Source organism: Diprion similis, chromosome 8 (assembly GCF_021155765.1).
Source record: "Diprion similis isolate iyDipSimi1 chromosome 8, iyDipSimi1.1, whole genome shotgun sequence".
Taxonomy (NCBI): domain Eukaryota; kingdom Metazoa; phylum Arthropoda; class Insecta; order Hymenoptera; family Diprionidae; genus Diprion; species Diprion similis.
In genome coordinates this window covers 1,810,577-1,837,090 of record NC_060112.1, presented here as the reverse complement: position 1 = coordinate 1,837,090, position 26,514 = coordinate 1,810,577, and the positions used below count along the sequence as shown (strand labels likewise).

General features: G+C 37.7%; 4 protein-coding genes across 9 annotated transcripts; 2 read left to right on the top strand and 2 right to left on the bottom strand.

The window, feature by feature from the left end:
- The first annotated feature begins 296 nt into the window (after nucleotides 1-296).
- On the top strand, nucleotides 297-14,127 carry LOC124409506. Of its 2 annotated transcripts, XM_046887154.1 has the most exons (17): nucleotides 297-413; nucleotides 1,236-1,503; nucleotides 4,646-4,771; nucleotides 5,235-5,429; nucleotides 5,535-5,765; nucleotides 5,849-5,953; nucleotides 6,091-7,432; nucleotides 8,218-8,326; nucleotides 8,436-9,842; nucleotides 9,938-10,180; nucleotides 10,268-10,617; nucleotides 10,728-10,992; nucleotides 11,107-11,333; nucleotides 11,414-11,655; nucleotides 11,922-11,936; nucleotides 12,087-12,552; nucleotides 12,651-14,127. In XM_046887154.1, the coding sequence occupies exons 2-17, from the start codon at nucleotides 1,339-1,341 to the stop codon at nucleotides 12,986-12,988; spliced, it is 5,826 nt and encodes a 1,941-aa protein (XP_046743110.1). In that variant the 5' UTR covers nucleotides 297-413; nucleotides 1,236-1,338; the 3' UTR covers nucleotides 12,989-14,127. The 2 variants fall into 2 exon arrangements, with proteins under 2 accessions (XP_046743110.1, XP_046743111.1); XM_046887155.1 differs by lacking the exon at nucleotides 11,922-11,936.
- On the bottom strand, nucleotides 13,631-17,190 carry LOC124409528 (probable asparagine--tRNA ligase, mitochondrial). Of its 2 annotated transcripts, none has more exons than XM_046887205.1 (5): nucleotides 17,082-17,190; nucleotides 16,689-16,924; nucleotides 15,814-16,385; nucleotides 15,222-15,669; nucleotides 13,631-15,092 (listed from the first exon to the last, which is right to left on the bottom strand). In XM_046887205.1, exons 2-5 carry the CDS (start codon nucleotides 16,830-16,832, stop codon nucleotides 14,829-14,831), a joined length of 1,428 nt encoding a protein of 475 aa, XP_046743161.1. In that variant the 5' UTR covers nucleotides 16,833-16,924; nucleotides 17,082-17,190; the 3' UTR covers nucleotides 13,631-14,828. The 2 variants fall into 2 exon arrangements, with proteins under 2 accessions (XP_046743161.1, XP_046743162.1); XM_046887206.1 differs by having other exon boundaries at nucleotides 14,941-15,103.
- An 841-nt stretch (nucleotides 17,191-18,031) lies between these two features.
- LOC124409554 (ragulator complex protein LAMTOR1) lies at nucleotides 18,032-20,824 on the top strand. Of its 4 annotated transcripts, none has more exons than XM_046887244.1 (5): nucleotides 18,040-18,311; nucleotides 18,961-19,037; nucleotides 19,158-19,247; nucleotides 19,735-19,933; nucleotides 20,028-20,824. In XM_046887244.1, exons 1-5 carry the CDS (start codon nucleotides 18,261-18,263, stop codon nucleotides 20,115-20,117), a joined length of 507 nt encoding a protein of 168 aa, XP_046743200.1. In that variant the 5' UTR covers nucleotides 18,040-18,260; the 3' UTR covers nucleotides 20,118-20,824. The 4 variants fall into 4 exon arrangements, with proteins under 4 accessions (XP_046743202.1, XP_046743203.1, XP_046743200.1 ...); XM_046887245.1 differs by having other exon boundaries at nucleotides 18,041-18,300; XM_046887246.1 differs by lacking the exon at nucleotides 19,158-19,247 and having other exon boundaries at nucleotides 18,032-18,311.
- Nucleotides 20,825-21,898: 1,074 nt separating this feature from the next.
- On the bottom strand, nucleotides 21,899-23,321 carry LOC124409539 (protein YIPF1). Its single transcript, XM_046887221.1, has 4 exons — nucleotides 23,006-23,321; nucleotides 22,518-22,903; nucleotides 22,245-22,425; nucleotides 21,899-22,130 (listed from the first exon to the last, which is right to left on the bottom strand). Exons 1-4 carry the CDS (start codon nucleotides 23,208-23,210, stop codon nucleotides 21,940-21,942), a joined length of 963 nt encoding a protein of 320 aa, XP_046743177.1. The 5' UTR covers nucleotides 23,211-23,321; the 3' UTR covers nucleotides 21,899-21,939.
- Nucleotides 23,322-26,514: the final 3,193 nt, after the last annotated feature.

Here is a 26,514-nt window from a genome sequence, read left to right as displayed (position 1 = left end):
AAATTGTGAAATTAGGATTGGTTATTTCTGCTGGAAATTACGTAACGATTTGCGGAAGCGAAAAATTTTACGTAGAGTCGGCCGTCTTTATTATCTCCATTAGCCAATGACGTAGAACAAGTGCCTAACCCAGCGCCGCGGTAGCGAAAATCGTAAACTAGTTCACGCCAGGAATGTTAAGCTGTTCCTGATTGGCCGGTGGGTGATGCCTAAGATGGCTGACCACCGACTCGACCAATCAGAAGTCTCCTTTTATCGGTGGATGTTTAATGGACTATACGGGGGTACAGTAGCCATTTTACGTGAAGCTTCGTTCGTGCGAGGATACTTGTTGTACGAGTAATCTGTTATAAATAAAATAAACGGTTTTAGTGCGTAGGATGTGTAACTGTGCCTAGAAATGTATCTATAAGGTAATTATGAACGCTTTTAGATACGAATTATCGTCTTTTCGACGTTTTTTCGACCTTATTTATCGGTGATAAAAGTTTCGATCAAATTAGAAAGTGTGTTGTACGTGTTATCTATCCCTGACTGTATAACGGCGAACTATGTTAAAGAGAAAAAGCAGCAGCGTGTAGTCGAGTCTCATTGGATATCTCGTAAATCATAAATTGGATATCTGAACCAATTCATTGTAATCATTACTGTTACGTGACTCACCGAATTTTTAATTGCTTATTGTATTCATACGCGTTATTCCAAATACATTTTACATCATTTCCCCTTCTCGAGAGTTGAGAAAATAATATTAATAAAAAAGTTTATCGGTCGATGAAAATACCGCAACGCCGCGCTAACTGTTTCGTCACTCGCTAAACACTACCGTTTTCTCAATAATACGCGTCAACCCCACGTATTATTTGCATGCAAACACAAACCTTGCTATCGGAAAATTTTATTTACACAAGCTCGTCCATTCTGCGTCTAACGCGCACCTGTATCGTCAATAATTCTCCACAAAGCATCGTCATCGTTTGCAGAAAAAATGCTCCATTTCAACCGAAATTCTTCCCCCGTTTAGACATAAATTTGTTATTTGATTTCCCTTATCTCTTCTTTTCTATCATTAATATATTCTATTAGTGGGAACTTATTCGAGAAAATTAACCATATATTTCGTTTTTGTACAAAGTAAAATGCCAGTGGAAAAGAAATGAACACATTATATTTTTCGCAATGATTATAAATAAGATAAAAATGATAATAATACCATTATCTTGTTTGTACAACAGTGTGAAATGAACGTGTTACCACGGTAAGAACTGAAGACGTCGAGTTGGTCGATTCCAGCTTTTTTGAACCGTCTGAAGAGGTGGGCAGAGGGACCGGTGCGCGATGTCGACTCCCAGGTCACAGGAGATAGCGGATGAGTATATCTCGTCGCTGTCCGACCTAACGTTCAACAGTAAACCCCTGATCAACATGCTGACGATGCTGGCCGATGATAACGTTGAACATGCACCAGCTATCGTCAAAGTCGTCGAGAATCACCTGCAAAAGGTTACTTATTATTGTAGTTAATATATCCAAAGCACAAAAAAATTGTCTCAAGGCTCAGGTTAAAAAATTTTTTTTTTTTTCATATTTTTTTCATCTCCTAAGCTGAAACAAAATTTTTGTATCGATCGGAAATGTGCGTGCAGGCATTGAGGCACTTTTTTCTTTTATTTAAATTGTATATGTGAGAATTAGAAGCCTTGTACAGTCTTTGCCTTCTTTCTTTTGTTTGTCTGTTTGATTTCTTCTTTTTTTTTTTTTTTTTTTTTTTTTCCATTGATCTCTCCAAATAACTTGTATTTTATTTGTGATCAGAGAATGAGGGTTTCCTCTTCAATCGATGTGATGCATTATTATTTCGTTAAAATAATTTTATATCCAACTTGCCTCTTTGCCTCGTACAACTGCCCTGTATAATTATGTGGCCGATTACTTATTTGATAATAAAAGAAAATTGAACACAAACTAGTATGTACACTGTTTGGCGCATTTTTTGGCACTGCATGCTGTACCAGCATACTGACAAATATTTCCATAGATAGAGCGACTTCTTTTTCATTGGCAAAATGAAACTGAAAGGAACAGTAATTGGATGTCAATAGATTGTAATCGAGTCGAATTTAGTTAGTTACTTGTTCCAAGTTATCAAATTTAATGACACAAACAAAAAACATACTTGAAATAGAACCTATCTGTTATAATAGGGAAAAACAGACTGTGGCATATACATGAAAGATTGCTTGCTGCTAGTGAGAAAATTTAATCATTTCTTAGCACATTAAAGGAAAAGAAATAATCACAATACTCCTTTTTTTTTCATTCAGCGTAGATGAATTAGAAAATGGCTTTTTATAGCAGAAAGTAGCATGGTAAGAGTGATATTATTGTACACTGCGATCATACCGCTGTTCAATTATTTCTTAATTTAAAGAAACACAAAAATAACACAATTTTTGCTCAGAGTTAAGTAATTTTATGCACCTTCTTTGGATCTCTTTTCAGGGATAAGAATTTCATCTATTGCGCATTAATTTTACCATTATTTTTTCCTCTTCTCTAATCCTGTCTGTAATAAACAAACTCAGTATTATAACATCATCATATATAATTACATAAATGATGCTGCCAAGTGTGTGGAAATGATGTACAAGTTTTTATTCCATTGATTACTGTCGACGCCGCTAAACCACTCGTACTTTCTTTATTTTATTTTTTTTACCCCCCCCCCCCCCCCCCCCGACCCACCTGACTTAAAATTACTTTTCGACGTACAGCCGAATACATTTTATCCATACACAAACATACATATATATAAATATATCGATACACAAATATATATCTCGAAGTATTAATCGATTATTTACTACATGCTTTTTAAACGTTTTTTTTTTTCAAAGCTACCAAGAACGACCGTTTCTTTGTACATACATGATATTCTGATATATGATATAGAAAAAAATAAATTTGTAACCATATTTACGATACGATGATTATTATTATTAGTATTATTAATATTATTATTAATATCATGCGATGAAAAAAAAAGGAAGAAGATAAAGAAAAAAGAAAAGCAGAATAATAGCAACATTTTTCAAGTAGCAACAAAACCTTGTGTGGTGATTAATTTCTGGTGACCTTTGCTTGGACCTGTTACGATGGGTGTATATGTACTCACTGGGGTAACAGATTTTAAAGATTTTTTTCTCTTATTATAGTTTTGATTGTTTTTTTTTTTCTCTATTTTTGTTTGTTCGATTTTTACTTGACTTTTTTTTAGGTTCTACTTTGTGCGTTCTTCTTTATATTTCATATTAAAAATTACTGGAGTATTATAAGTCTCCTTTTTCCCCCCAGCTTCTCCACACATATCTTATAGAACTTGATCAATAAATTTCATATTATAGAAATGAGGACACACAGGAATACAACGAGTTGTAAGCCTTCAACACAATCATTGTAGAACTTCAAATAACACATTTGCAATATTTGATCAGTGTGTATAAATATCGATTGAATTTTTGTATGCAAGCTGCAGTATAATAAATGTATTCTAGACATTTTTTTTTTTTTTTTTTTGTTGCAAAATGACCCCGGTATTTCTGTTAGAAGGAATATCTAAATTTAGGTCTAGCAAATGAAGCAAACGAGGACAGTGTATATTCTTACGCTCCTTCTCTGTAACTGGAATTTTTCTTTCATTTTGAGCACTAAATTTTTTGTTTCATTCTTTTTTTTTTTTTTTTTTTTTCTGGAAAAATTTTACGCCAACTAAAAACGGTTATAAATTTTTCATCGAGCGTTCATTCTGCATTCTAATATTCAATTTCAATTCGCTTTGCTCTCGAAAGTTATCCTTCCCCCTTATCTTAAAATATATGTACTGTATTACTTCGATTGAATAAAATTGATGTTGATTGAACGACACGACGAGATGTTGAAAATGAGAAGTAAAAAGCAGAAGAAATGCAAATATCACTCCTTACTAATTATTTTTATTTTGTTTCTCCCAATATTTTGGTCCTTCTAACATTTCAACAAAATGCGCAAAACTACTAGTGATTTTATGTACTTATTGCTATTTTATCAAATCTTATTTACCAACTAATGATCTTTTTACACTTATCTCTCTACCCTGAATATTATATAATTCATTTGATCCATGTATCGAGGGAGAGAGAGGCAGATTAATGTTACAAAATTTTTCCGATAGATTTTGAAGGTTTATCTCTTTACTTAATGCAGTTTTTGAAAAATGACTTACATCTTCAACGTAATTCTCATCGGTTTCAAAACTTCTACTCATCTAATTTCTTCATATATTGAATTCTTCGGACAAATTCTCTGAGTATTAATTTTACATGTAGTTTGACTGAATAACTGCTGTCTTGGCATGTTAAATTTATCCCAAAGGTATCTTTTTCTGGTTCATAAGTTTTTATTAGCAACTAAGTAATCCTAGGCATAGTATGTAGCGGTAATCATAAGTTGACGGTAGTGGTTTGGGATGCGTATCAAAAGAAGATCCGTTAAAGAAGGCCCATATGTTTGGTGGTCGGCTGGTGATGGCATGCGGTGGCCAAGATTTAAAACCCAGTGGATTGAGTGTACCGTACAAGTGGGATAGTGTGTTATTGTGTTTTACTAGGTCAGAAGCGATATCAAACTTCCTGTTCTATACCTCATCGATTCAATCGTCAAGAACGTTAACGGAGCCTACACAAGCCTCTTCACCCAAAATATTGTCAACCTATTTTGTGGTGTTTTCGAGAAGGTAATTCATTTGTTAATTTGCTTAAAAAAATTACTAAACTAATTACCTATCGTTAATTATCTGTTAGATATACGCAGGAGCATTATTTTTTCCTAATAAGTTTCAAGCTAATCACTTATCTCAAGCAGACAATCAGACTGTTACAAACGAGCTGATAATTCAACACATTAGACGTAACGAAACCTTACAAGAAAATGACCTTGTTCTCACATTACATTGCAATTGATGCTATTCAAAGAGACGAGAAATCAAGAAACGGATAACTAAATTCTTAATATGAAACAGATAAAGAAAACAATTTTTCAAAACTAGCCAAAATTGAATTGAATTGAGATTCGAAATTTCATCAAATTCATGTATCTGAACATTGAGTAAAATATTAAAATCTAACATGTATCTAAATTTGCAACAGTTCCATTTCATCACAGACTTGTTCAACCTATTTTTACCACATACCTATTAGGTGGACGAAAGTACAAGGGCTAGTATGTGGAAGCTGCGACAGACTTGGAACGAGGTTTTCCCAGCGAAGAAGCTGTTCTCCCTAGATGTCCGAGTGCACAACATCGATCCAGCGTGGCCTATAATCGCATCGTCGTCTTCCCTTTCGTCCGTATCATCGGGATCTATATATCTGAATCCCAGATTCCTGTCACTGGTAAGAAGATGGAACGGCTTGCCAGAAATAAGAACAAAAGTTTTCTTTTTCATCAGAAAATCACACTCACTCGCCACTGACGTTTTTATTCTTCTATTTTATCAGCCTCAACCTCCACCAGCAATCGAGCCTCCAGTCACGCCGGTCCAAGAGCCTCCTGGCGCTCCGATAACGATAGGCGAGGCAGCAATGCGGGAACAATTATTGAAGAAACAAAGGGAGCTCTTGGAGTTGCAGAAACAAAAACTTGAGTTGGAATTACTGCAGGCTACGGCCAGCCTGGAACAGCAACAGCGACAACTCAACAAACAAGCCGAAAGTATTCGAAACGAAACGGTGAGTTTTATTTCAACAAACGCGTGCTCCAAAGTGCTTATTAATTTGACGCAACGGTGCTCATTGCTTTGTCGATTTCTCAGGCCGTGACAACAGTACCGCCTGTTACGACGACGGATAATGTGACGCCTGGCGCAACTGTGCCAGTAACTTTGCCTGTTCAAGCGACAAAACATGTCACTAAACAGGTGAATATTCAAAAGTTTGCATATATTGCTTTTATTTCTACTGCATTAGATACTCTATTTATTTGGTCATTAGACCAGAGGATTTCATTGATGAATAGTGCTGATCATTGAAATCTTTCTTTTCGTGTTGTTTTCAGTTTCCGGCAGCGGCTGCATCTCTTTTGAAAAACTCTGGCTCTAACAATGGAACAAGAATTGCGCCGGCGAGCAGCGTGGCTGTAGCATCGGCTAGGCTAGCTTCTAGGGATCCACGACTGAAGCCGTTGACGTCTTCCTCCACTCCAGAATCTGTAACGTCAAACATTGACCCACGTCTACGAATAACAACGGCTGGCCAGAAGGATTCTCGTCCAGATAATCAATCGCTAGCACCACCACCATTACCACCTCCTCCAGCACATAACGTCACAAACACTGTACTTTCAGAGCAATTAAAACAGCAGATAACATCTAAACAGGCTGTGACTAGCACTATAAACAAGCCTTCGTCAAATGTTGCCAGTTCCAATACCTCGATGATAAATGCTAATAGTAACAATAGTGGTAATAATACGAACCTGAATAACAACAACAATAATAAAAATTTCAGTGGTAACGCAAACAAAGATGCTGTATCGCATCGAACAAGTCAGAAGAAAGACCCCAGATCGTCGTCTAGTAATAGTAGTAGCAGCTCTAACAACATTAATGGTAATTCCAAGGTCGTTCAAAATCAGTCCTTAGCAAATACAAGTAACATAAATAATAATAATAATAATAACAATAATGCCAGCAATGCATCGTCGACATCATCTGGAAGTAACAGAGGAAGTGGAGGTGCGGATTCGAAATCAAAAGATAAAAGTTCGAGCGGCGGACGTCAGTTAGCGTCTGCCTCGTCTTCGAGCGAAAAGACCTCCGCTTCCTCGAAGTCGTCGCATAGAAAGTTAGGGAACAAATCGCGGTCAAAACAACCTCAGGGATCGCCGAGCAAGCTACCTAAAGTCGAAAGGGAAAATAGTCCCGTTAGGTCTAAGTCGAACGAGAAAGACAGCGAGGATAGCTCGCTGTCGATCCGCACATCCCCTACCCAGTCCTCGTCGTCCCAAAATCCGAAGAGCAGAAAGAAGAACTCTCTGAAATCTAGGAAACGGAGTTCAAGTCCTTCTTATAGAATACCAAGACGTAACGATACAAAGTCTAGCTCCAACTTGAGTAGCTCGGGAGGTCTTACCGAGGAAGAACAGTCAGGTTCATTGATAGTGTCTCCTCCTCATCCGCCCACTTTCAAAGAAATCGGGCTCAATGCTAGACAGCGAAATTACATGAGGCGAAACAGAGATGGCAGTTTGAGTCCGAAGATGAACGTTATATCCGCTACTCCGCTTCCCGTTCAGCCTTGCTTGGAGTCTGTTGTCAACCCCGCAACCAAGGATGAGGATCTCAGGACAGCTCTGCCAATTCCTACGCCTCCTGCCTGTGTTGGTGTTACCGAAAAGAGTGAGTTTGTTATTCTACGACATCTTGCAACTTGCTATTTACTTGTGCTCGACACATTTTATTCTCTGATGACAAATCAGACTTAGTTTTGTTTATGGCGTGTCAGGATTGGTAGAGGAACCATTGGTTTTTTTCGTTCAGGGACATTTTAAATAATGCTAAATCATCAGTCAATCTACATTTTTATTTTACCAGTCCTGATTCAGCCTTGGAAAGCGATGCGAAAACTATTAGTGTAGCATTATTTGAAATCTGGTAGTTTACTTCTGCAAGACTTTCTGTTGATATTCCAACAGTAAACAGATATTGATCTACACGAGATTAAAAAATTACGAAGACCAGATTCAAATTCTATGAATGATTGATCTTTATTATTTCTCACATTATTTATTCATTTATTTTCATTTCATTCTGAAATGAAAATTATGCTTCACCTTCTGTACAATGAACAACTTGGCAACGTATTGAAAATTATTACTTTTGAAGCGGTCATGCTTAGATGTTGCATAAACAAATGTAGACCCATAGGCTTAAGATTAGGAGGATCCCAAGGGCTAAATACCTGAAGGAGCTTGAAGGTAAGCTCCAGCCGTCATTATAAGTGATAAAAAAATGATTAAAATATGGTATGTTACACTAAATTTTCAAAAGAAATGACACAGGTAAATATAGTATAATGCCCAATATACGCTTGTTCATTGCCTTGGCATCATGTTCGCGTCGTACGTTATTGGGCACTTTACTATTTAGCTGCATAGGATATCCCATAAAAGAACTTTTTACAGAAGAGGACTTAGATCTGCGAGTGTTGACTGTCGGCGCCAATAAAAGACAAAGTTCTGAACACTTGGAATCAACGACGCTGAAAAAGTCAAAAGCTGAGAAGTTCGACGCGTGAGTTTACTTGCTTATTTTCACTGTTTGTTCTCGATCTGATTTACTGTCGATTTTCTGCCAATATTCGTAAATAATATAAGAAATAAAGGAGTTTTTCGGTCAACAGGCTGTTCGGAAATGAGGATGTCGACCTTCGCACACTGACTCACCCAAGCGCTGGACGTCCCCCTACACCACCACCTCCAATAATATCTGGCGAGGATGGGAAAGACGGTTGGGCGAAGTTGAAAGCGCCGACTCCCAAAGGACCCAGAGAGAAGACAAGCAGCCTAGATGAAAAGCGGGATAGAGACCGCGACAGAGACAGACTTGGAAGGCCGAGACTGTATAGCAAATTACCGGACGATCCCAAAGAGAGGCGCAGGACACTTTCTACTGATGATACTGACACGAGATCTTCAAGGCGAAACAGAGACCCAGAAAAGCCAGAGAGATCCGATGATAGCAATATCGAAATAATCATGAAGCAAGCTGCTGAGCAGCTGAACCAAGGATTAATAACGAAAATCCAGTACAACAACCTGATACAAGATATACTGCAAATGAGCGAAGATCAGAAACTCAGAGCGGCCCTTCGCAAGGAGAAAGAGGGCACTTCTATTGTGTGGGAAAAAGGAGGACTCGATATAGACAGGACACCGACGTTCAGTCCGTCCAGCGACAACGAAGGTGGCAGGTCGAACAAAGACTCGCAAATGTCTCGTGGTCAGAACAGCAACGTGAGATGGCAGGGTCAGCAGGCCTGGCAGTCGCCCGGTTCTTGGAACCACTCTGCGAGTCCATTTTCTGGGCCTCCCAGTCACTTCAATGCTGATTATAGACCAGTCGGCCCTTGGCAAGGTCCGAGACACTATGGTCCGATTAGGCCGGAGTTCAACCAGTTCCATGGAAGCTTTAATCAGAACATGGCTCCCAACCAGCGCATGCTTCCAGGAATGATGGGACCGATGGGCCCCAATGGTCCGATGATGCCGAACTTGATTCCTAACGGGCCAATGGGCCCAATTGGTATTCCGAGCTCGCAGCTGCCACCTGCAATACCAATCTCCAACATGAATGGGCCAAGCTCCATAATGATGAACAACGGTGTGATGCCTCCTCCGAACATGCTTCCGAATCCCAACGCAGTTCCAGGGCCAAACGTCAGTCCCAACATGCCGCCCAGGAGTATGTCACCAGTTGGCACCAAGTATGACCCCAATGAGAATGACCCTGACTTTGGAGGTGTGCTGCTCAAGAATCAGGGACCTCACAGCAGGGAATTGCCACCTCCAGATCCCAAGATACTTGCCGAAGTAGCCAAGGACACCATGAAGTCGATAAAGATTGACGGAGTACCGAAAGAGATAAGATACTACGGAGATACCGGCGTCGTATTCATGAAGTGGGATGATCCTAGGGAGATTGGTTTCCAAGCTGGAGTTAGAAGAATTTTGATCGACGAAAAGGATACCGTTACTTGTGCTTTCAACGAAGGCTACAAGGAGTTCATTTACGAAGGAGAAGTTCACAGGTAAAATGAATGTTGGGTGTCTTGTTTTCAATGGGGAAAATTTTAGATACAACCGGATTGAGATCATTCGAAAATGATTGATTCTTCTGTTTCAGAGTGAAATTAGGTGCTCCAACAAGGGAATTGTGGTTCGATGATTGTTGGTACGAGTGTTATTTTGGTGGACCCCCTATCACCGTTTTTCTCAGTGGTAAGAAGGTCAGCGTCAAGCTGGAAGGACCTGTACCTCAGGTGAAAATTGGATACATTAAGAGGACAGATCTAGTCATTGCCAAAATCAATCTGATCATCAATGCCAGAAACATGGTGCCAGTGTTCTTGGACGCCAAGCCGCAAATGTATGTTCCATTCCTTGTTTCTGCCGTTTTCTTACTTCTATTTGTTGACGAACAATACGCTAACTATCTCCACTGAAATTGTTGCAGATTTGAGATCGAGGGAAAACCCAACACCCTTGAATTCATTGATTCTCTACAAACTGTTCTGCTCAACGGGCGACCATTCAAAGTTGAGTTTGGTGGACTTCCCAAACCTATCGTCATCAGGGACAAGAAACACTTCATTCGGTTCTCAGTTCTGCCAAAAGGCGTTCGAGCTGGATACGTCAGATTATTTGGAATGCGAGGCGAGAGCCCTATCGAATCTCCACCAACGCCACCTGTTTTGGACAATAAAACGAACTTGGATTCTCTTCCAACGCATCAAACGTACCCGCCGATTGAACATGAGTCTGCTTCACAGGATAGATCGGACCTTAATTCCACACCTAAGCCCGGTATTTGAAGTTTGATCAATCATAAGAAGCATTTTTGGTCAATTTGTTAGTTAGGGTATTGACTGCCGCTTAGATATCCAAGTCAATAATCATGTTTACTTTTCTTCCAGACTTGCAACTTGACATACTCTCCTCAGTATTACCCTCTGCAATGGCTCCTTCTTCTGGTTTATCATACCAAGCAGAGCAGGCCGAAAACACATCGGCAGCCCCGCCACTTCCACCTACTCTCAACATGGACGAGTTGTTCCAAAGATTAGTGGCCACTGGTATAGTTCCGAATCTTCTCTCTGAGCAAAAGAAACAAGACGAGGAGGATACAAAGGAGCCTGAAATCATTCCCGTATCATTTGACAAACCAGAAACGCTCAAAGTGTAAGTATCTATGAAATTTCATTCGTTAATCATGTTTTGAATTCCATTTATCATTTCTGCAATCTTCGACTCTTGAAGCTATTTCTCTTTATCCTTTTGCATAATTCTTTGTAGCAAGCAGCCGGCCATTGCTGCAGCGCTTTACAGTGGGATGCAGTGCAGCTCTTGTGGGGCGCGGTTTGCTCCCGAGCTGGCAACACGGTATAGTCATCACTTGGACTGGCATTTCCGACAAAACCGACGTGAAAGGGACTCCGCAAGGAAAGCGCATTCCCGACCATGGTATTATGACGTCAGTGACTGGATCCAGTATGAGGAAATCGAGGATTTGGAGGACCGAGGTTAGTGACACGAAATATTTTGATACTTTTTGTTTTCACGACTTGGGTAGTGAATCTTAATCACCTTTTACTTCCGATAGCGCAAAGCTGGTTCGAGACTGAAAAACAAACTGCAGAAACCGAAGGCAGTGCCACGGATGACGCGCCTCAGGAAACTGTGCAACCAAGTGTGCCTACAGTAGGAAACGAGGATACGCAGTGTCAGGTGTGCCATGATGCTTTCGAACAATTTTATAATGAGGAAAAGGAGGAATGGCACTTGAGGCCTGCAATCAATTTCGAAGGGAAAAATTACCATCCTCTATGCCTCGAGGATCATAAGGTAATGCTCTGCATGAAATTGAAATTACTGTTCAATGAAAAACTTACAGCTATGTTTTTCATTGCTTGAAGTATACTCTGGTTATGATCGTTTGGTGTAGAAGAAATTTTTGGAACGCCAAAAATAAATGTGGAAAATGCCTGTTAAAAGATTGGGAAAATCGTTAATTTTTTTGCTGTCATATTTTAGTTGTAGGTGTTTGAAAATCAGTAGACTTTTTGTTTGCTAATTAAAAATAAATTTTCGTTTTTCATCTCGCAATATAGGAAAAGCATCTTGCGGTATGTGACTTCGAAAATGTTATTAACTAAGTTTCGTGATAATCGTTCTTGCTCAATCAAAGTTTACTGGGTTATGACCATCATCAGTATTGCCATTATTACTTAATCACTGTCAATTTGGTAACGAAGTCATTCCGTTGCACTTTTTAGCGATCCTTGGAAGATTCCATTACTCCGATGGACGAATCAGTTACTGAAGCTGAGGAAGAAAAGAAGGAAGAACCGGAGAATGCAGACACAGAGATGAAAGCAGATGTTGAGGAATCTGGTGAGCAACCTGCTGCAGAAGCATTGAGCGAAAAGCCTGAGACAGAGGAGAAAGAAGAAGAAGAAAAGAAAGAGGAAGAGGAAAAGATGAATGAGGAGAAACCTACCCATATCCCTGAGGAAACGGAAAGTGAAAAGGATAATCTCAAAGTTGAAAAAGATGAGGACAAAGAAATCGAAGAACTCAACGAGAAAGAAACACCCGACAAAATAGAATCGGTAGATTTTGCCGATGTTAAAATCAAAGAGGAACCCATCGACGAGGAAGAAATTATTGACGATGGAACGGAGGAGCAATTTATATTCACCAATGTGGAGGTGAAGACTGAACCTGTTGATCCCGAACCTGGTGAGTCCACCTAAGTTTCTTTGACGATCGAATATGACTGTCATTTTACTCGCATGCATGGATTAATAAACGAGGTTTTACTTTTTTTTTATCACCAGACGTGGAGGAGCCTGTAGTGAACGAGCCGGCGCTGGTCGACACAACACATACAGCGGTGAAAAGTTCAATAGATGGTAATGTTGAGTTGGAATCAGCACCAGCGGCTCTGCCAGCAGCCCCGTCGCGTATAAAAATAAACATAACAAAGCCGCTGACCGCCACAAAGGAAATAGACGAACTAAAAGACAAACCGAATAATCCCAAAACCCCAGACACAGTGGCACCTGAAATATTGAGGCCAGCGTCAATAAAGCCAAGTTTACAAGGTAAAAAATTGTCTGTTCTACCCCCAGTAGAAAAGGGTCATGAATTGTCTGGCCTCTGTTCCATCATGTAAATAATAATGTAAATATAAGCAAGGATACGACTTAACATAATCCGATGCGTGTCAAGGATTATCTAACCAAGCTTCGGCTTATGATATCAGAACTGCATAATAATATAATATTAAGTAGGGGCGTAATACAGGTTTGATCGACCTTTTGTACAGCTTGTATGATGTGATCCGGCGGTATATGCTTATTGAGTCCCCCCCTTTTTTTTTCTTTTCTCCCCGTTTATCTCCATAATTTTTCCCTCCGTAGGAAGGTAAGTAAACACTGTGCTAATTGAAAAACTGGCCAAAATCAGAACGTCGAGAAATAAAGCTTGAATGAATTATCCACCACCGATAAATTTTACTTTCTTATTATATGCTTGAACAATTGACATATTTTTGCGGCATTGTTATATTTGGAAGTAATTAATTTTCGTTCAATCGTTTTGACTTCAATGGTTTGAAATTCATTTGATTGGTGTGGAAATGACTTTTGAAATTTTGAATATTGGTTAATTTAAATAGACCAATGTTTTTCGGCTAGTTTCGCATGGTGCAAGTTAAGCTGCGGGTTTGTGAAAAATCTTCAGAACCTAAAATGCAGTGTTTAACGTAAAACACACGATATACATTACGTAGTTTATCTGATTCTTAAAAAACACGTAACCTTTAACGATCATTTCATACAAGTTATATGTGTTATGCTCCAAACAATTGTTTAGTGGAAAGAGTGCAAGCGTGTGGATTATTATTATTATTACTATTATAATTATAATAACGAGAGAAGTTTGTGATGTGTATATATTTATAAATGTATTACTATATTAACGAGTTAAGGGGTAAGCTTAAGATGTATTTAGCATTCCTTGTATTATCTCGTGTGTATTCGTTTTCCATGACAAGTGGTCAACAGGTCATCGAATAGGCGAACAAGAAAAAAATAAGAAGAAACAAGATGAAAACAACGATGAGCACAAAAACTTGAATACCATTTCGTATTGTTTGTACTTTGTTGTAAAAAAGAAAAACAAAAATTTGTTGAAAAAGGGTGGTAGAAAGAGACGAAGAAGAAAACAAATGGGCTGAAAACAATTTTGGGGGCTGGGTTGTTAGCGTTCAACACAATGATTTCTTTTTCTTTACTTTCCTGTATACTCAATTATACAAAATATGAGTGACATATATTATGAGGTGACGAAAATGTGAAACGAGTGTTGTTGTGAATCACAAATGTTTAAAACTGTACAAAATGTGTGATATAATAATTATCTATTTTATTGTATATATAGGATATCATAATGCGATTCATGAAATAAGAAACTTCCATCGAAGAGAAGAGAAAATCGTTATTTTGTTGTAAAAAAGAAAAAAGAAAAGAAAATGAAAAAGAAAAAAAAGATGAAACTACTTGTTGGTTACACGGGGTCTTGACTTTTTTTTTCTCTTATTCGTTATTAATCACCCTAATAAATATATATTCTACCCATTGACGCTGCCCGAGGAAGCTCACTTACTTCGTTGGATCATGATTATCATTGAATGAATTATTCGTGCGAATAAAAAATTAATTATTGCAAAACTTGATGGTGTTTTGTTAAATTTCATCACGGTATTTAATCGAATAATAATAAAGAATAAAATCCACCTATATCGATTGTTGATTTTAAACCCATTTCCCAATTTGCTGCAATTTAAATAGCAATTACTGCAAACTTTGTGCGATGATTGAAAGAATAGAGCTTTATACTTGAAAGCATTGAATGTTTTCAACCATCTCTGGTCTTGATCTGATTAATACTAACTGCAGTGGTACGTTTGAACAAAAAAAAGTAATCGAACTCAGTCTAGAGCAGATCTTTATTCAAAATTTGCAATTGTGAGGCCATCTAGGAAACGGAATAGTATCTTTGATATTTGGTATGCCCATTATGGTTTGCAAATAACGTTCGAAACCCATTCCGAAACCTCCGGAGGGAACATTTCCATATTTACGAAGTTCTAAGTACCAATCTAGGTTTGGGGTAAGCGAAGATAACTTTGACTTCAACACGTCGTAGTTATCCTCACGCATACTGCCTCCTATCAATTCCCCAACGATAGGCATCAAGAGGTCCATTGCCGCCGCCTTCGAAAGATCATTGAATAAAACAAACAGAAGAACTAAATTTTTAACGTACTCTCTTTTCTTCTTGTTCCAAGTTGAGAACAGGCAATATGAAATTGTAAATATAACAAGGGGATAATTTCTCCTTACCTTTGTCGGGTCGTGGGGAGCTTCTTTCATATAAAAGGGCTTGCTTTCTTTTGGAAAGTCAACAATGAATACGGGTACTCCGTTGGTATGTTGTACTAGAAATAGTTCATGGTCTTTTGAAAGGCTCTCTCCGTACTTAATGGGCGAACTTAATTGACCTATATTCTCCTCCAATATTTTTACAGCTTCATCGTAGCTGATTATGTGAAAAGTTTTATCAAGCCAATCTGGCTCTGGCGCACCATGAATACGAAGGTCTGAGCCCCCCTTGTCGATGACATAATTAGTCACACTTTTCAACAACAATTCAGCTTCTTGAGCTAGCTCCTCAATATTCCTAGCGAAAGCTATCTCAGCTTCGATCATGTAAAACTCGGACAGGTGTAATCGAGACTTTGAATTCTCTGCTCTAAAAGTCGGACCAAAACAGAAAACCTTGGACAAGCCTCTGAAATTATTTTTCAATTTTGTTTAACGATTCAAACAGCTAAATGCGACAAAGATAAACCTCAGACTTGGGTAAAATTGTTTAAGAAAAAAAAATAGACAATAAGCTGCGTGCAGCAACTCTACCGAATCTTTACTCATTCACCTTACTACAGATTCCAACTGTAGCTGACCAGAAACCGTGAGAAATACTTTAGTGTTGAAGTAAGCCTCATCGTCTGAAACGCCTTCCTTTTTCATAGATTTCATAAGCCCCTCGCTTGCTGGTCTCACTGTGAACACTTCCCCCGCACCTTCACAGTCGTTAGAAGTTAAAACTGGTGTATGGACTCCGACAAATCCTCGACTTCTAAGGTGATCTCCTATAGCCACAGTGGCCAAATCTCGTATCCTCAGCAGGCTCCCAAAGCCATTTGTCCTCGGTCTCATATGCAAATACTGCCTAATGTATTCTTGCGGATATTTTTTCCTAGGCATGAACGGATAACCATCTGAAACAACGCATTCCCCAACAACTGAGATAGTTTCCGCTCTTAACTCTACTCTCCCATTTGGTCCCATTGCTATATCACCCTCGACTGAGACGCTGCTTCCATAGGTCAAGTTACTCGGCTTAATTGATTTCGGTATTACGATTTGCAAGTGCTCGCTGCACGAGCCGTCCGAAACATCGATAAACACGTTGTCCTTCATGTTTCGCAGTGCTTTGACCCAGCCCTGAATGAAAAACGAAGTAAATGACGCGTTGTTAGTAAGTCGATTGTTGGGGATGTCTTTTTTTTCTCGGCATTTAGAAGACGGACGACGAGACTCATTTGTTGAACGGACTCCCGGGTAAAGAATAATAAATATCATAGATTGTTTGATATCAATTATGCGGCAGTAATTCGGCTGTTGAATCCGTCCAAATTATAAGCGCAGAAAGAAGTGTGAAAGATAGGCTAGTACAACCGCCATGATAATTTATCACGGCGAGCGAGTGAGGGAGAGAGAGAGAGACTAACGTCATTGAAAGCCAACCTTAATTATTCTCCGTGTTCCTACCGCATCGGATACGTTTGTTTCGGATATCCTGGCACAGCTGTGTACACTGCGTTTGACGGCGATACTATTCGCGAGAAATAACCTCCGCGGTACTTCGAGTATCCATTTAACAAACGCCATTCTTCCCGCTTTTCTTTCAACCAAAAAATTTCAACAGACAAACCAAACCATTCGCAGAGTACAACGACGTCTCCATCGGCACGACTTCCCGTCTGCAAGTATATAGATACGCGCATTAAAATTATCGTATACATAACTATAGTTTATAAAGTATAATATAAACATATTCTATGTGTATATATGAGTATACGACGATCACCGGATATATTCTTTTTGTTAAATAATTTTTATACGCGAATCGATAAATACCTTCCCACCTCTACCGTGATCGCAATTGTGCTATTATTTCGGTCTAATTTTGCCTTTCCCAACATGCATATGCCGTTGACTGAAAAATATAGAGGCAGTCATCCTTATGGACTGTCGTGTGTTGACCATAGAGATATAAGAATAGAGCACGGAAGGTGTAAGCAGCTCCATTACTTAGCCACTCACAAAAAGACGGTTCACAATGTTCGTAATCGTAACCGCTTCAAAGCGTGTCAGTTTTCAACTAGAAAGCCGTCTTTAATCTCCGCACGGTACAACCTTGCTGTTGGTTGCATTTACAATATACCGGTAACGCCTCCTTTCACGACTATCAACTAGGAACTCTAGTGACGTCGCCCCTTGTAGTTGTATTTTGGGGTCGAATTTAGTTCTACTTGTGCGGAATAGTTTTTCTAGTGTTTATTAATGCTTGACCAACCTTTATCAGTTCACCCATTATTTGTAAATATTGGACCCCCCCCCCCCAAACAAATTTTTAAAATGAGACTATCTCAGCATAAATGGGAGTATGAGAGAGAGAGAGTGTCAATGAGGGGCTAAGTTAGGCTAAGTATATGGAGCCTTGGATTCGTTGACTGAGGATATCAGTCAACGGTCGGGGACATTGAACCCCATATCCTCAGTCAACGCATACAGACGTGATAGTATTTTTGTTGTTGTTCTAGTGCCTATTAAGTTTCATTTAGTTACACAATCATGCCGTTAAATTGTTAAGTTTCTTCGTGTAAGCCAATAATCAAAATTTTTCAGCTTATTACTTAAAAACTTAATGCACGGGGCACTCGTTACGATAGGTATGTACGCTTAGGTCGTAGAAAGAGAGGGCATGTAGTGTGACTACGTTTTTTTCTCTCTCACTGACTTGGGGACACATTTTCAGCGTCCATGCTTCGTAATTACTTTCCGAGCTACTAGTCTAGGCTATTTTATATTACTGGGTTTTAGTGGGGGCGAGACTGGTAATCGGTACGGCGACGTCGGCAATCTGAACAAATATAAAAACATTCATGGTACTGACAAATGCGTAATTTTTACGTGTTGTTGCACAACAATGATACAATATTTGATCACATAATTATACCAAATCGTTAACAATATACTTTGCACCGTTTAAAATTATTATTTACATAAAGTGGTTGAAGTAACAGTCACCATGGGATGTTGCCCAAGCCTTTGCAAAGAAGACAATGGGCCGCAGGTATGTCAAGTGTAAAATACTTGGAACAATCCTTGTGTTTTATTTTGAATTTATTTCATCCTCTTTGCTCGTCATTCTCACATCTGCTACTTTAGAAGGGTGAGTTTGAGTGAACACAATTATTAAACTGCTCTTGATGATCGCCGATTATGCGAAAGTAGTAAATTTCATGTAGGCATTTCGTCTCCACGATTGTATTTTTATCTATACGATGTATTTTTCCATTGAAATAAACGACTTTGACAGCTCTGAAATAACAATTTGATGCCGCTCCTCGTTGAGCTAGAAATAACCATTTAACATTCAATTTTTGCATATGTCTAATGACACACATCACCTAGGAGATGAAAAATAGACCAATTACGGTACAAGTAAAACCACGGACTCGCGAACGATCTTTAAATGCGAAGTCATCATCACTATTAACTATACAATATCTGGCAGTTTTTCACTATTTCTGCCCCCTGTGGTATTTTTATTTACCTTATTTGATAATTACCTACTCAGATAACTTTGATTTACTGATACTGTTGTAACAATTATCGTTTACTTAAACTCATTAATTATTTTGAAATACTTCTATCAATATTTCTTCCAGTAGAGACTAATTGTTTCAAATTTCCAAACCTATGTCCTAATTAAACTGACTTTTATTTTCAGGGTGACGCAGTAAACGAGAGGACACGTTTGCTGGTAAATCCGGTCAGCAATACACCAAATATCCCAACAGCGCACAGGTGATTGTTCAAACTTTAAAGCATGCGTAAAAAGTATTTGTGTTCCACTCTTCTTATTATAGTGATTGCCACGTGTATAATATCAAACGCTTCTTTGCTTGTTATTTTATTATTTTCCAGTGACGATTATATTAATCCATATACGAGCCCTGTCCCAAAGAAGACTGATGAACAAAGCGCCCTAAACCGAATCTTGCAGGAAACTGCTGCGTGAGTATTTTTTTTTATTTATTTTTTGTTTCTTCATCCCATTTCTTTTGCCATTTAATAAACGTTAGCTGTACATTCTTAGATCTGTGCACCGAACGCATGTTGCTGCTGCGTGTTGGCTTAGTACCAAGTTTATATTTAAATTGTCTAGGACAAGCTTACCCCACCTCTGAGTAATGCTTCAGAATTTTTCTTTCACTTTCTCCATGCATTCCAAGTTCAGTTTTGTACCAACATAGCACGATAGCCTAGCCTCTACAGTCTGAGCCTCAGAATTGGCTTCTCTATCAACTTTTCAACTCCAGGTTTCATAATATCCTCAATTATATCTATTTTGCACATACTTTGTCAACTGGTAATTTGAATCTCTCTTTATTTGTAGTAGTAAAAATAACAAGCAGATGTTATAAGAATCATTCGATAAAGTTAGATTCAATAAAAATTTCGCATCAATTTTCCTCACTCTAATTTTTGTCTTCTTTATTAGCAATGTGATCGATGTCGGTGCTCTTGACTCGCACAATTTGGAACAGCACGAATACATGGATAGGTCAAAAGCATATGCTAAAAGGATAGAAGTTATCGGTGTTCAAATACCTGACCACCCGCCTTGCCTATTAAAGGATATACCAGCCCCCGAGAGGGTGTTAGCGGAGGAAGGGCTGCCCCAGCAGGATCGAGAAATGGTAAATAATTACTTCGGCTAATATTGTACAGAAATAGACATGATGAAGTAGTGGAATTTCAATGAGTTCATTACTTGCCTAAATATTTTCACAGATTACGGATATGATGAATAGTGCGGTAACCGCTTTGAGCGAGATACAGGTGGAACACAAAGAAGATTTAGTCGTACCCTTCCTGTCGTGACTGCATTTCAATCAGGAAGAAGCTCGAGCCTAAAATTTTAATATGTCTAATGGCGTGTATAACAGCTGTAAGAAGGAAATCAAATTTTCTACTCATTACCACATTTATTTCTTGTTACAGATCAAAGTTATAGTAGATATTATACTTGTTCGCCACAAAATCTTTATCCCAATTCAATTTTGAGCTTTATACTTAGGCGGCAATGGAAATATATTAATTTAGCTCATGCTAATTCTATGCTCGTCAGAAACTCTCGATATTAGATTTATCCACTAATTTTTATTATTTACTGGTTCTATACTTTTTTTTTTTTTTTTCACTTTTTTAGTGTACTGGCATTGCAAACCAAATATTGTTTATCGTGTAATCACTCGCGAATTGATTCTATGAAAATCATAATTTTAAATGATTGTAAATAACGTTTTTCTCTCGTAACGTTTTAAAATATTATTCGGAAGTGTTGAGAAACCGGCGTAATGAAATTCTTTTGGACTGTGTTTAAAAATCCCGCTTTTTGTGGATGACAACGTTGCATATTATGCTTATCATATTGTATAAATTGGTTGAGGAGAAATGTGAGCTGCTAGTGCAGGCATGATTGGAAAATGTATTTTGTTGTAATAGCTTGAAGTTATACAAAATGTTGAATACCCATGGCATTAAAAAAATGTGAATATGATGTAATAAATAATCTGTTTCATTTGTAATACAAGTGTTATGTCTGTTCCATAGTCGACATCTATCAACAATAGTTCGTTACTGAGGTTTTAGGATAGAGTCAATTCATCTATGTATATAAAGAATTCACTTGCGATTGCGTTAACATAAATAAATATGAGAAATTATCAGAACAGGATAAGAAGAAGACCCTTCACTAGGGAGGTTCAAGAAAAAATTTCAATTTTACTCCTATCTCCTCTAATGTTAGTGTTTGATAGGAAAAAAGATCCTCCAAAAAGATGAGCTCTCGAGCTCAGTCTAACAGCTCACTATTGTAATTTCAATTTTCCTTTCATTAATCATAGGAAAATGTACTCTTTTCGTTAAAAGTTAAAGCACTCTTAAACTATTCAATATTTTTTAAATCCGTGCATCGATCCTTCAAGCTGATTCTCTTTTCGGTAAAAATTGGTAGTTTTCGGATGGCTGTAATGTGAATTCTAATGATAATAATTATGCTTCGTTATAGAGGTTTGGAAAGCTTGAAAAATCAGCTTGAAGGATCTATGCAGGAATTTAAAAAATTTTGAATAGTTCACAAATTTTGTAACTTTTAACGAAGAGTGAAATTTTCCCATGTTGAATGAATGGGAGATAAAAATTAAAATAGCGACCTGTTAGATTGTTTTTCTATCATAAACTAACATGTGAGTAGGTACACCTTCTGAGGTGGATTTTGACCCTATTCAAGGGTAACGGTGTCATCTGCTAGCATCTATTCAACCTGCATATCAGACGACACCGGTGGCCTTGAATCGGTCAGAATCCACCTCGAAAGGTGTAAGAGTTAAAAAAAAAAGAACTTATCTAACTACCCAACGATTCACGTTTTACTTTTTTCCAAACACGTTTATATATTACCATCATATATATACAACTAATTAGGAATGTACATACATAGACAATATTAGTAGCTGATTTATTTATCAATACCACTTATTTAAATTAAACAATGAATAATTACTTGACATAGTATTCATATGTAACATAAAGGCAATTAAATTTTTTTTAAATTAGCTCCGTCGACGTACTCAATGAGGCATAATCGTATAAACTTATATATAATTGACAACTGAATTAACAATAATTTAAATTTGCCAGTCTAAGTTGACGAAATTGACGATAAACTGTCATTCGCTGTCTTAACAACTGATGCAGCTGTCGTTACAACATTAACGATCTGGCTGGCACTCGGAGAAGATCGTGGATTGTGGAAAAAGTACATTTTGAAACCAGCAGCAAGTAAGAAATGCATCCCTAGGATCACTACGGCGTAAATAGCTTTATGCTTGCCTGAAAACAAACAAAATGAACCTTGAAATACCACATCTATGATTGACTATAGCACAGAACGGTAATTCATTTCTGAAATATTGTTCTTAACATAATCTGTAGCTTATCTTTTACCAGCTATAACTGGTGACAAAGAGCGCAGCAACACTCCACCAGACATGAATGCAGCTACGGCGACAAGTGTCCATTGCAGCCACCCGATCTGTATAGTCCACAGAAAGGCGACGGGTATGTAAATAGTCAGCGAGTATCCATAGAGGCAGAGGAGTTCCAGTATCCCAGGAGCAGTATTCGACTTTATGGAAAGAAAATGTTAGGTTTTCAAGGAGTGAGTTCAGTTCAGTTCAGTTGTTTTGCCAATGATTTTTTAATTTTTCAGAAATTCACCTGGATTAATTCGTTGTCATCTTCTCGAGTGCTGGTAGACCATTTCAGGGCGCCCCAAAGCGCAAGTGGTAAAAGCCAGGCATAAATGAAAATGGCGGTAGCGGCGTAAGAAACGATATGGAAATCGTACCGCCAGTGAAATCCCTGCGAGTTTGCTGTCTGAAGGTAATTAGCCATGTTTCCACTAATCGCTATGGAAAATATTAGCGTGACACAGACCCAGAATGGACCGTAAAGATCAGGCTTAGGCCGGATGTGGGATTCGAGATAATTCTCACCCCCTCGCGGTATTATGGACCTGATTATCCTTTGCACAACGTCGTCAGTGTCGACGTTGAAGAATTTCTGGTAGTATTCGATGCTCCAGAAATTGTGCTGCGTTTCTTCTGTGGAGTTCGAAATTGTGTTTATTCTCTCAAGACGAGATAATTTTTAAAATAGGTTAAATTAGTAATACAACAAAGGAAAGAAAAACTATGAATACAGACGGTCATTTTTGTTCGGCATTCCCTGGAGGTCCTCGATCATTCCGATTCCCGTACTGTCATTCTGGATTCCGCCGAAGCCCTGATTGTCAGGTGTATCAACGTCCAGCTGAGCCTGTCCGCCACCAGCGGAACGATTTATCGGTGAGTAATCTTGAAAAGATATAAATTGGGACTCCGACGGTTTGTTGCCGTCCCCGTTCATCATCTTCGAATTGTTTGCTACACCTTCGTTCAACGTTCAAGTTCGATTTTGACAACTCGTACACGTTGCACCTTACTTTACTACTAGTTCTCTAAACCCTTGTGAACAGTCTCTGTTTTCTGGCATGCCGAAAGGTTGTTAAAGACCGCCAACCACGAGTATTATTTTGAACAAGGTCTGAGGGTTCAGTGGTAAAGGTAATGCCCTACACTTACCGGCTTGCTTATGGGATTACACACGATCTACGATGCTAAGTGCGTCGGTAACAGTAGAAATTTTTTTCACCGTTCACTGTTAGTGCAACTCATAAGGTTAGATATCTTTAACAATTTTTAGTCAATGCTTGCCGCTAGAAATACTTTGCAAATGCCCCCATAGAGTGGAGCACTATACGATGTTTCCCAATTCTTCCCGCTTTTTTTCAAATCAACCTACACTGATTACCCTTACTCAATCCGTTGACTGCCAAATGTGCCGTGTGCGGGTGAATTTGGATTTCCAACGGATTCTTCTATTGCAATTTGCAGTTGGCTATTTCCAGTCTCCACCAGGTGTGGAATCTATGTTGGGTTGGGGTTTGTTCTTCTTCTTATTCCTAAATGTCTATATCCTGTGGGCAAGTGTCAAAGTACTCTTTAATTAATCTCTATTGTTTTAAACTGTATTATACTTGACGATTCATTAATTTTTTCGATGAATTTGAGGAGGTATTTCGTAGAATATGATTGGTGTGAAACAAACTCTATTTTTGCGAACATGCCATGTAGTTTATTTCGAACTGAGAAAGAGAAAACTAGGAAAACTACTAACCGATAAAAATCTTTCACTGATATATTATTAGGAAATATAAGCTTTATTACAGTCTTTGCTTTATATAAGATCTAACTCCGCCCATCTATTAGGGAGGAGATGGAGCCGATTATATAGACACGTCTTGATAGTCGGGACTCCTAGTTAGCACTCTCAGTAAGCTCATTGACCAAAAATTAACAGAGTAACTTCAATAATAAGCCTGCGTATTGCATATTTTTTTAGTTCCAGCAGAGCCAAGTGGCAACTTTTATTCACTATTTATTAATTATTCATCATTAATTTCCAGATCATATCCGTTCAGGGAATATCCCAATGTAAAAAATATTATGTGTATAAAATCTGAACCAAAGTTGAAACTTACAGTTGATTAGAAAAATGTCAAACAGTATAAATGTTGCAATTAAGGGGGAAGGCCACTATGACGGCCGAAAACATAACCGATTTTCACGAATTTTTGTCACAGGCATAACTAATTAATAAAGGGATCAGATTGTTGGTATTTTATTAACTGTACATTAAACTTGTTTTGCGTAAAATTTCATGAAAATATATTTAAAATCAACATGTAGCTATCGTTGTACGTGGCAGTTTTTCTTTTTTTTTTATTATTTACAAAATGGCGACGGATTAAACAATTTTTATCTTTAAGGCTCAGTCATTCATTCATAAGCTTGTCTAAGTTTGATGGAACGTGTTATGTTTAAGCTGGATCTTTTTTTTTTTTTTGCAAAGCAGATTACTTTACAGTTTTATCTTGCGAATTGAGTAGTGGCCATAAATTAGTATTATACTCCGATCCCCATAGGTTGCAATGATGTAAAATAAGACATAGTAAATTATGCAAAAGGCTTCCCTGTCCAATAGGCTTACGTTTATTAAAATAAGTTCCTTTCCTACAATCGAAAAGCAAATTTTCAATTTTTGACACCAATTTAACTCATTAAATAATACGTTTATATCTTCCATCGAATAATCTATATTCCGATTTATGTTAGAAATACAGCCTAGGAAAGCAGTTTTTCATTATTAAATAAGGATATGATTATTATAATGACTCACATCTTTATTAATAAACGAACTTTTTAGATCCAATGAGCTAACGTAAATAGACACAAAAATAATATAATAATACCATTTAACTTATACCTAACAAAACAATTATCTGTGAGAAAGTCTCCTCCTGTTTTCTTTGTTACAGTTTGGAACAAAAAATTTTCAGGAAAATTATTAATATCTTTACGTTGTTTTTATCTAGGTTTATATGTATATTGAGGTCACGCAGGATTAGGTCGTTCTTCACATTTCTATTAATCTCCAGAAGAGAATACACATCTTGTAGAAATTCCTTGAAATCCCAACATTGCGACTAATACAGACACTGATCTTGAAATTTTCTCTTTAAGAGCCCAGAAAGGTTATGACGCTAAGGGCACAGCCCTTTCCATATTTTTCAGTCATCGTTCATGTTCAATACTTAATTTGTCTATGAAAACTATACACATCCATGAGCTTAGTCCAATTTGCTGTTATTATGAAAAATAGAATAACCAGCAATTTCGAAATAGGTAGGTATCATCAAATTCCATATATTTACGCAAGCAATGATTTGAGGTTTACGCTCTCTAAGCTTTGTAGTAGTACCAAGAATTGCTCATAGTTATAATTCAAACTTCTAGTAAGCAAATACACGATCAAGATTCCATTTTCTTGACTGATATTTTGATTTACTTGCGTCTTCGCTAGTGGTGGTCCCAATATATATGGGGCATTCCATGTCAAATTTACCTATATTTTCCCTCCCCATTTTCGATTCGTTCCGCAATTTTTTATATGATTCCCCCATCTGAAAAAGGCACTCGTGAATTTTTTCAATTTTTTTCGCTGACCGTTTTTTTTTTAATATTATTCAAACCCATTTCGAAAGCGGGCGTTTTTTGGAATCTGAAAAAATTCTGAAAAATCTAGTTTTTCATTCCAATCGTTCTGATCCCTGGCCGATGATGGGCCAATTTTTTCTTCTATTTTTTTTTAGCACTTCTAACATTTTCAACAAACGAAACTCAATCTTGCAACATAACGAAAAATCTTTAAAAATTTTCAGCTGTTCCATAATATTCTTTGTTTCATTTTAACCAGAGAATTACACGATAATATTATTCTTATTCAATTTTTTATATGTAGCAATTGCAGCTTATGAAGCCACGATTTCAGTCTTAACTTTCTTCTCAACATCATGTATTTTGACTTTTTATACTGTTTTCTGCATGTTGTATCTTGAACTTTGTAATCAGGCATTTGAAAGAAATGTTATATTTTATGAAATTTGACAAAAAGTAAAAAATATCCGTATATTTTCATGCTTTAGCCGTAGCCTTTGTTTCGTAGTTATTTCAATAAAACGAGAATTTGAAATTATAAATTCTTTCGAGTATATAGGGGAAAAAACAGCGATCTGGTCAAACCAAAGTACTGGGCGTTGGATATAATACAACTG

What these genes read in the sequence shown, in the direction of transcription:
- LOC124409554 (XM_046887244.1), top strand. Translation starts at nt 18,261, where the DNA reads ATGTTGCCCAAGCCTTTGCAAAGAAGACAATGGGCCGCAGGTATGTCA. An exon ending in GGGCCGCAGGTATGTCAAGT is followed by an intron (nt 18,312 to 18,960) that starts GTAAAATACTTG and finishes TTTTATTTTCAG; the next exon opens with GGTGACGCAGTAAACGAGAG. An exon ending in AATATCCCAACAGCGCACAG is followed by an intron (nt 19,038 to 19,157) that starts GTGATTGTTCAA and finishes ATTATTTTCCAG; the next exon opens with TGACGATTATATTAATCCAT.
- LOC124409506 (XM_046887154.1), top strand. Translation starts at nt 1,339, where the DNA reads ATGTCGACTCCCAGGTCACAGGAGATAGCGGATGAGTATATCTCGTCG. An exon ending in TTTGTGGTGTTTTCGAGAAG is followed by an intron (nt 4,772 to 5,234) that starts GTAATTCATTTG and finishes CATACCTATTAG; the next exon opens with GTGGACGAAAGTACAAGGGC. An exon ending in ACCTGTTGATCCCGAACCTG is followed by an intron (nt 12,553 to 12,650) that starts GTGAGTCCACCT and finishes TTTTATCACCAG; the next exon opens with ACGTGGAGGAGCCTGTAGTG.
- LOC124409528 (XM_046887205.1), bottom strand. Translation starts at nt 16,832, where the DNA reads ATGGCGTTTGTTAAATGGATACTCGAAGTACCGCGGAGGTTATTTCTC. An exon ending in CAGTTGGAATCTGTAGTAAG is followed by an intron (nt 15,670 to 15,813) that starts GTGAATGAGTAA and finishes AAATAATTTCAG; the next exon opens with AGGCTTGTCCAAGGTTTTCT. An exon ending in CTCCCCACGACCCGACAAAG is followed by an intron (nt 15,093 to 15,221) that starts GTAAGGAGAAAT and finishes GATCTTTCGAAG; the next exon opens with GCGGCGGCAATGGACCTCTT.
- LOC124409539 (XM_046887221.1), bottom strand. Translation starts at nt 23,210, where the DNA reads ATGATGAACGGGGACGGCAACAAACCGTCGGAGTCCCAATTTATATCT. An exon ending in AATGCCGAACAAAAATGACC is followed by an intron (nt 22,904 to 23,005) that starts GTCTGTATTCAT and finishes CGAACTCCACAG; the next exon opens with AAGAAACGCAGCACAATTTC. An exon ending in TTTGTCACCAGTTATAGCTG is followed by an intron (nt 22,131 to 22,244) that starts GTAAAAGATAAG and finishes GTTTGTTTTCAG; the next exon opens with GCAAGCATAAAGCTATTTAC.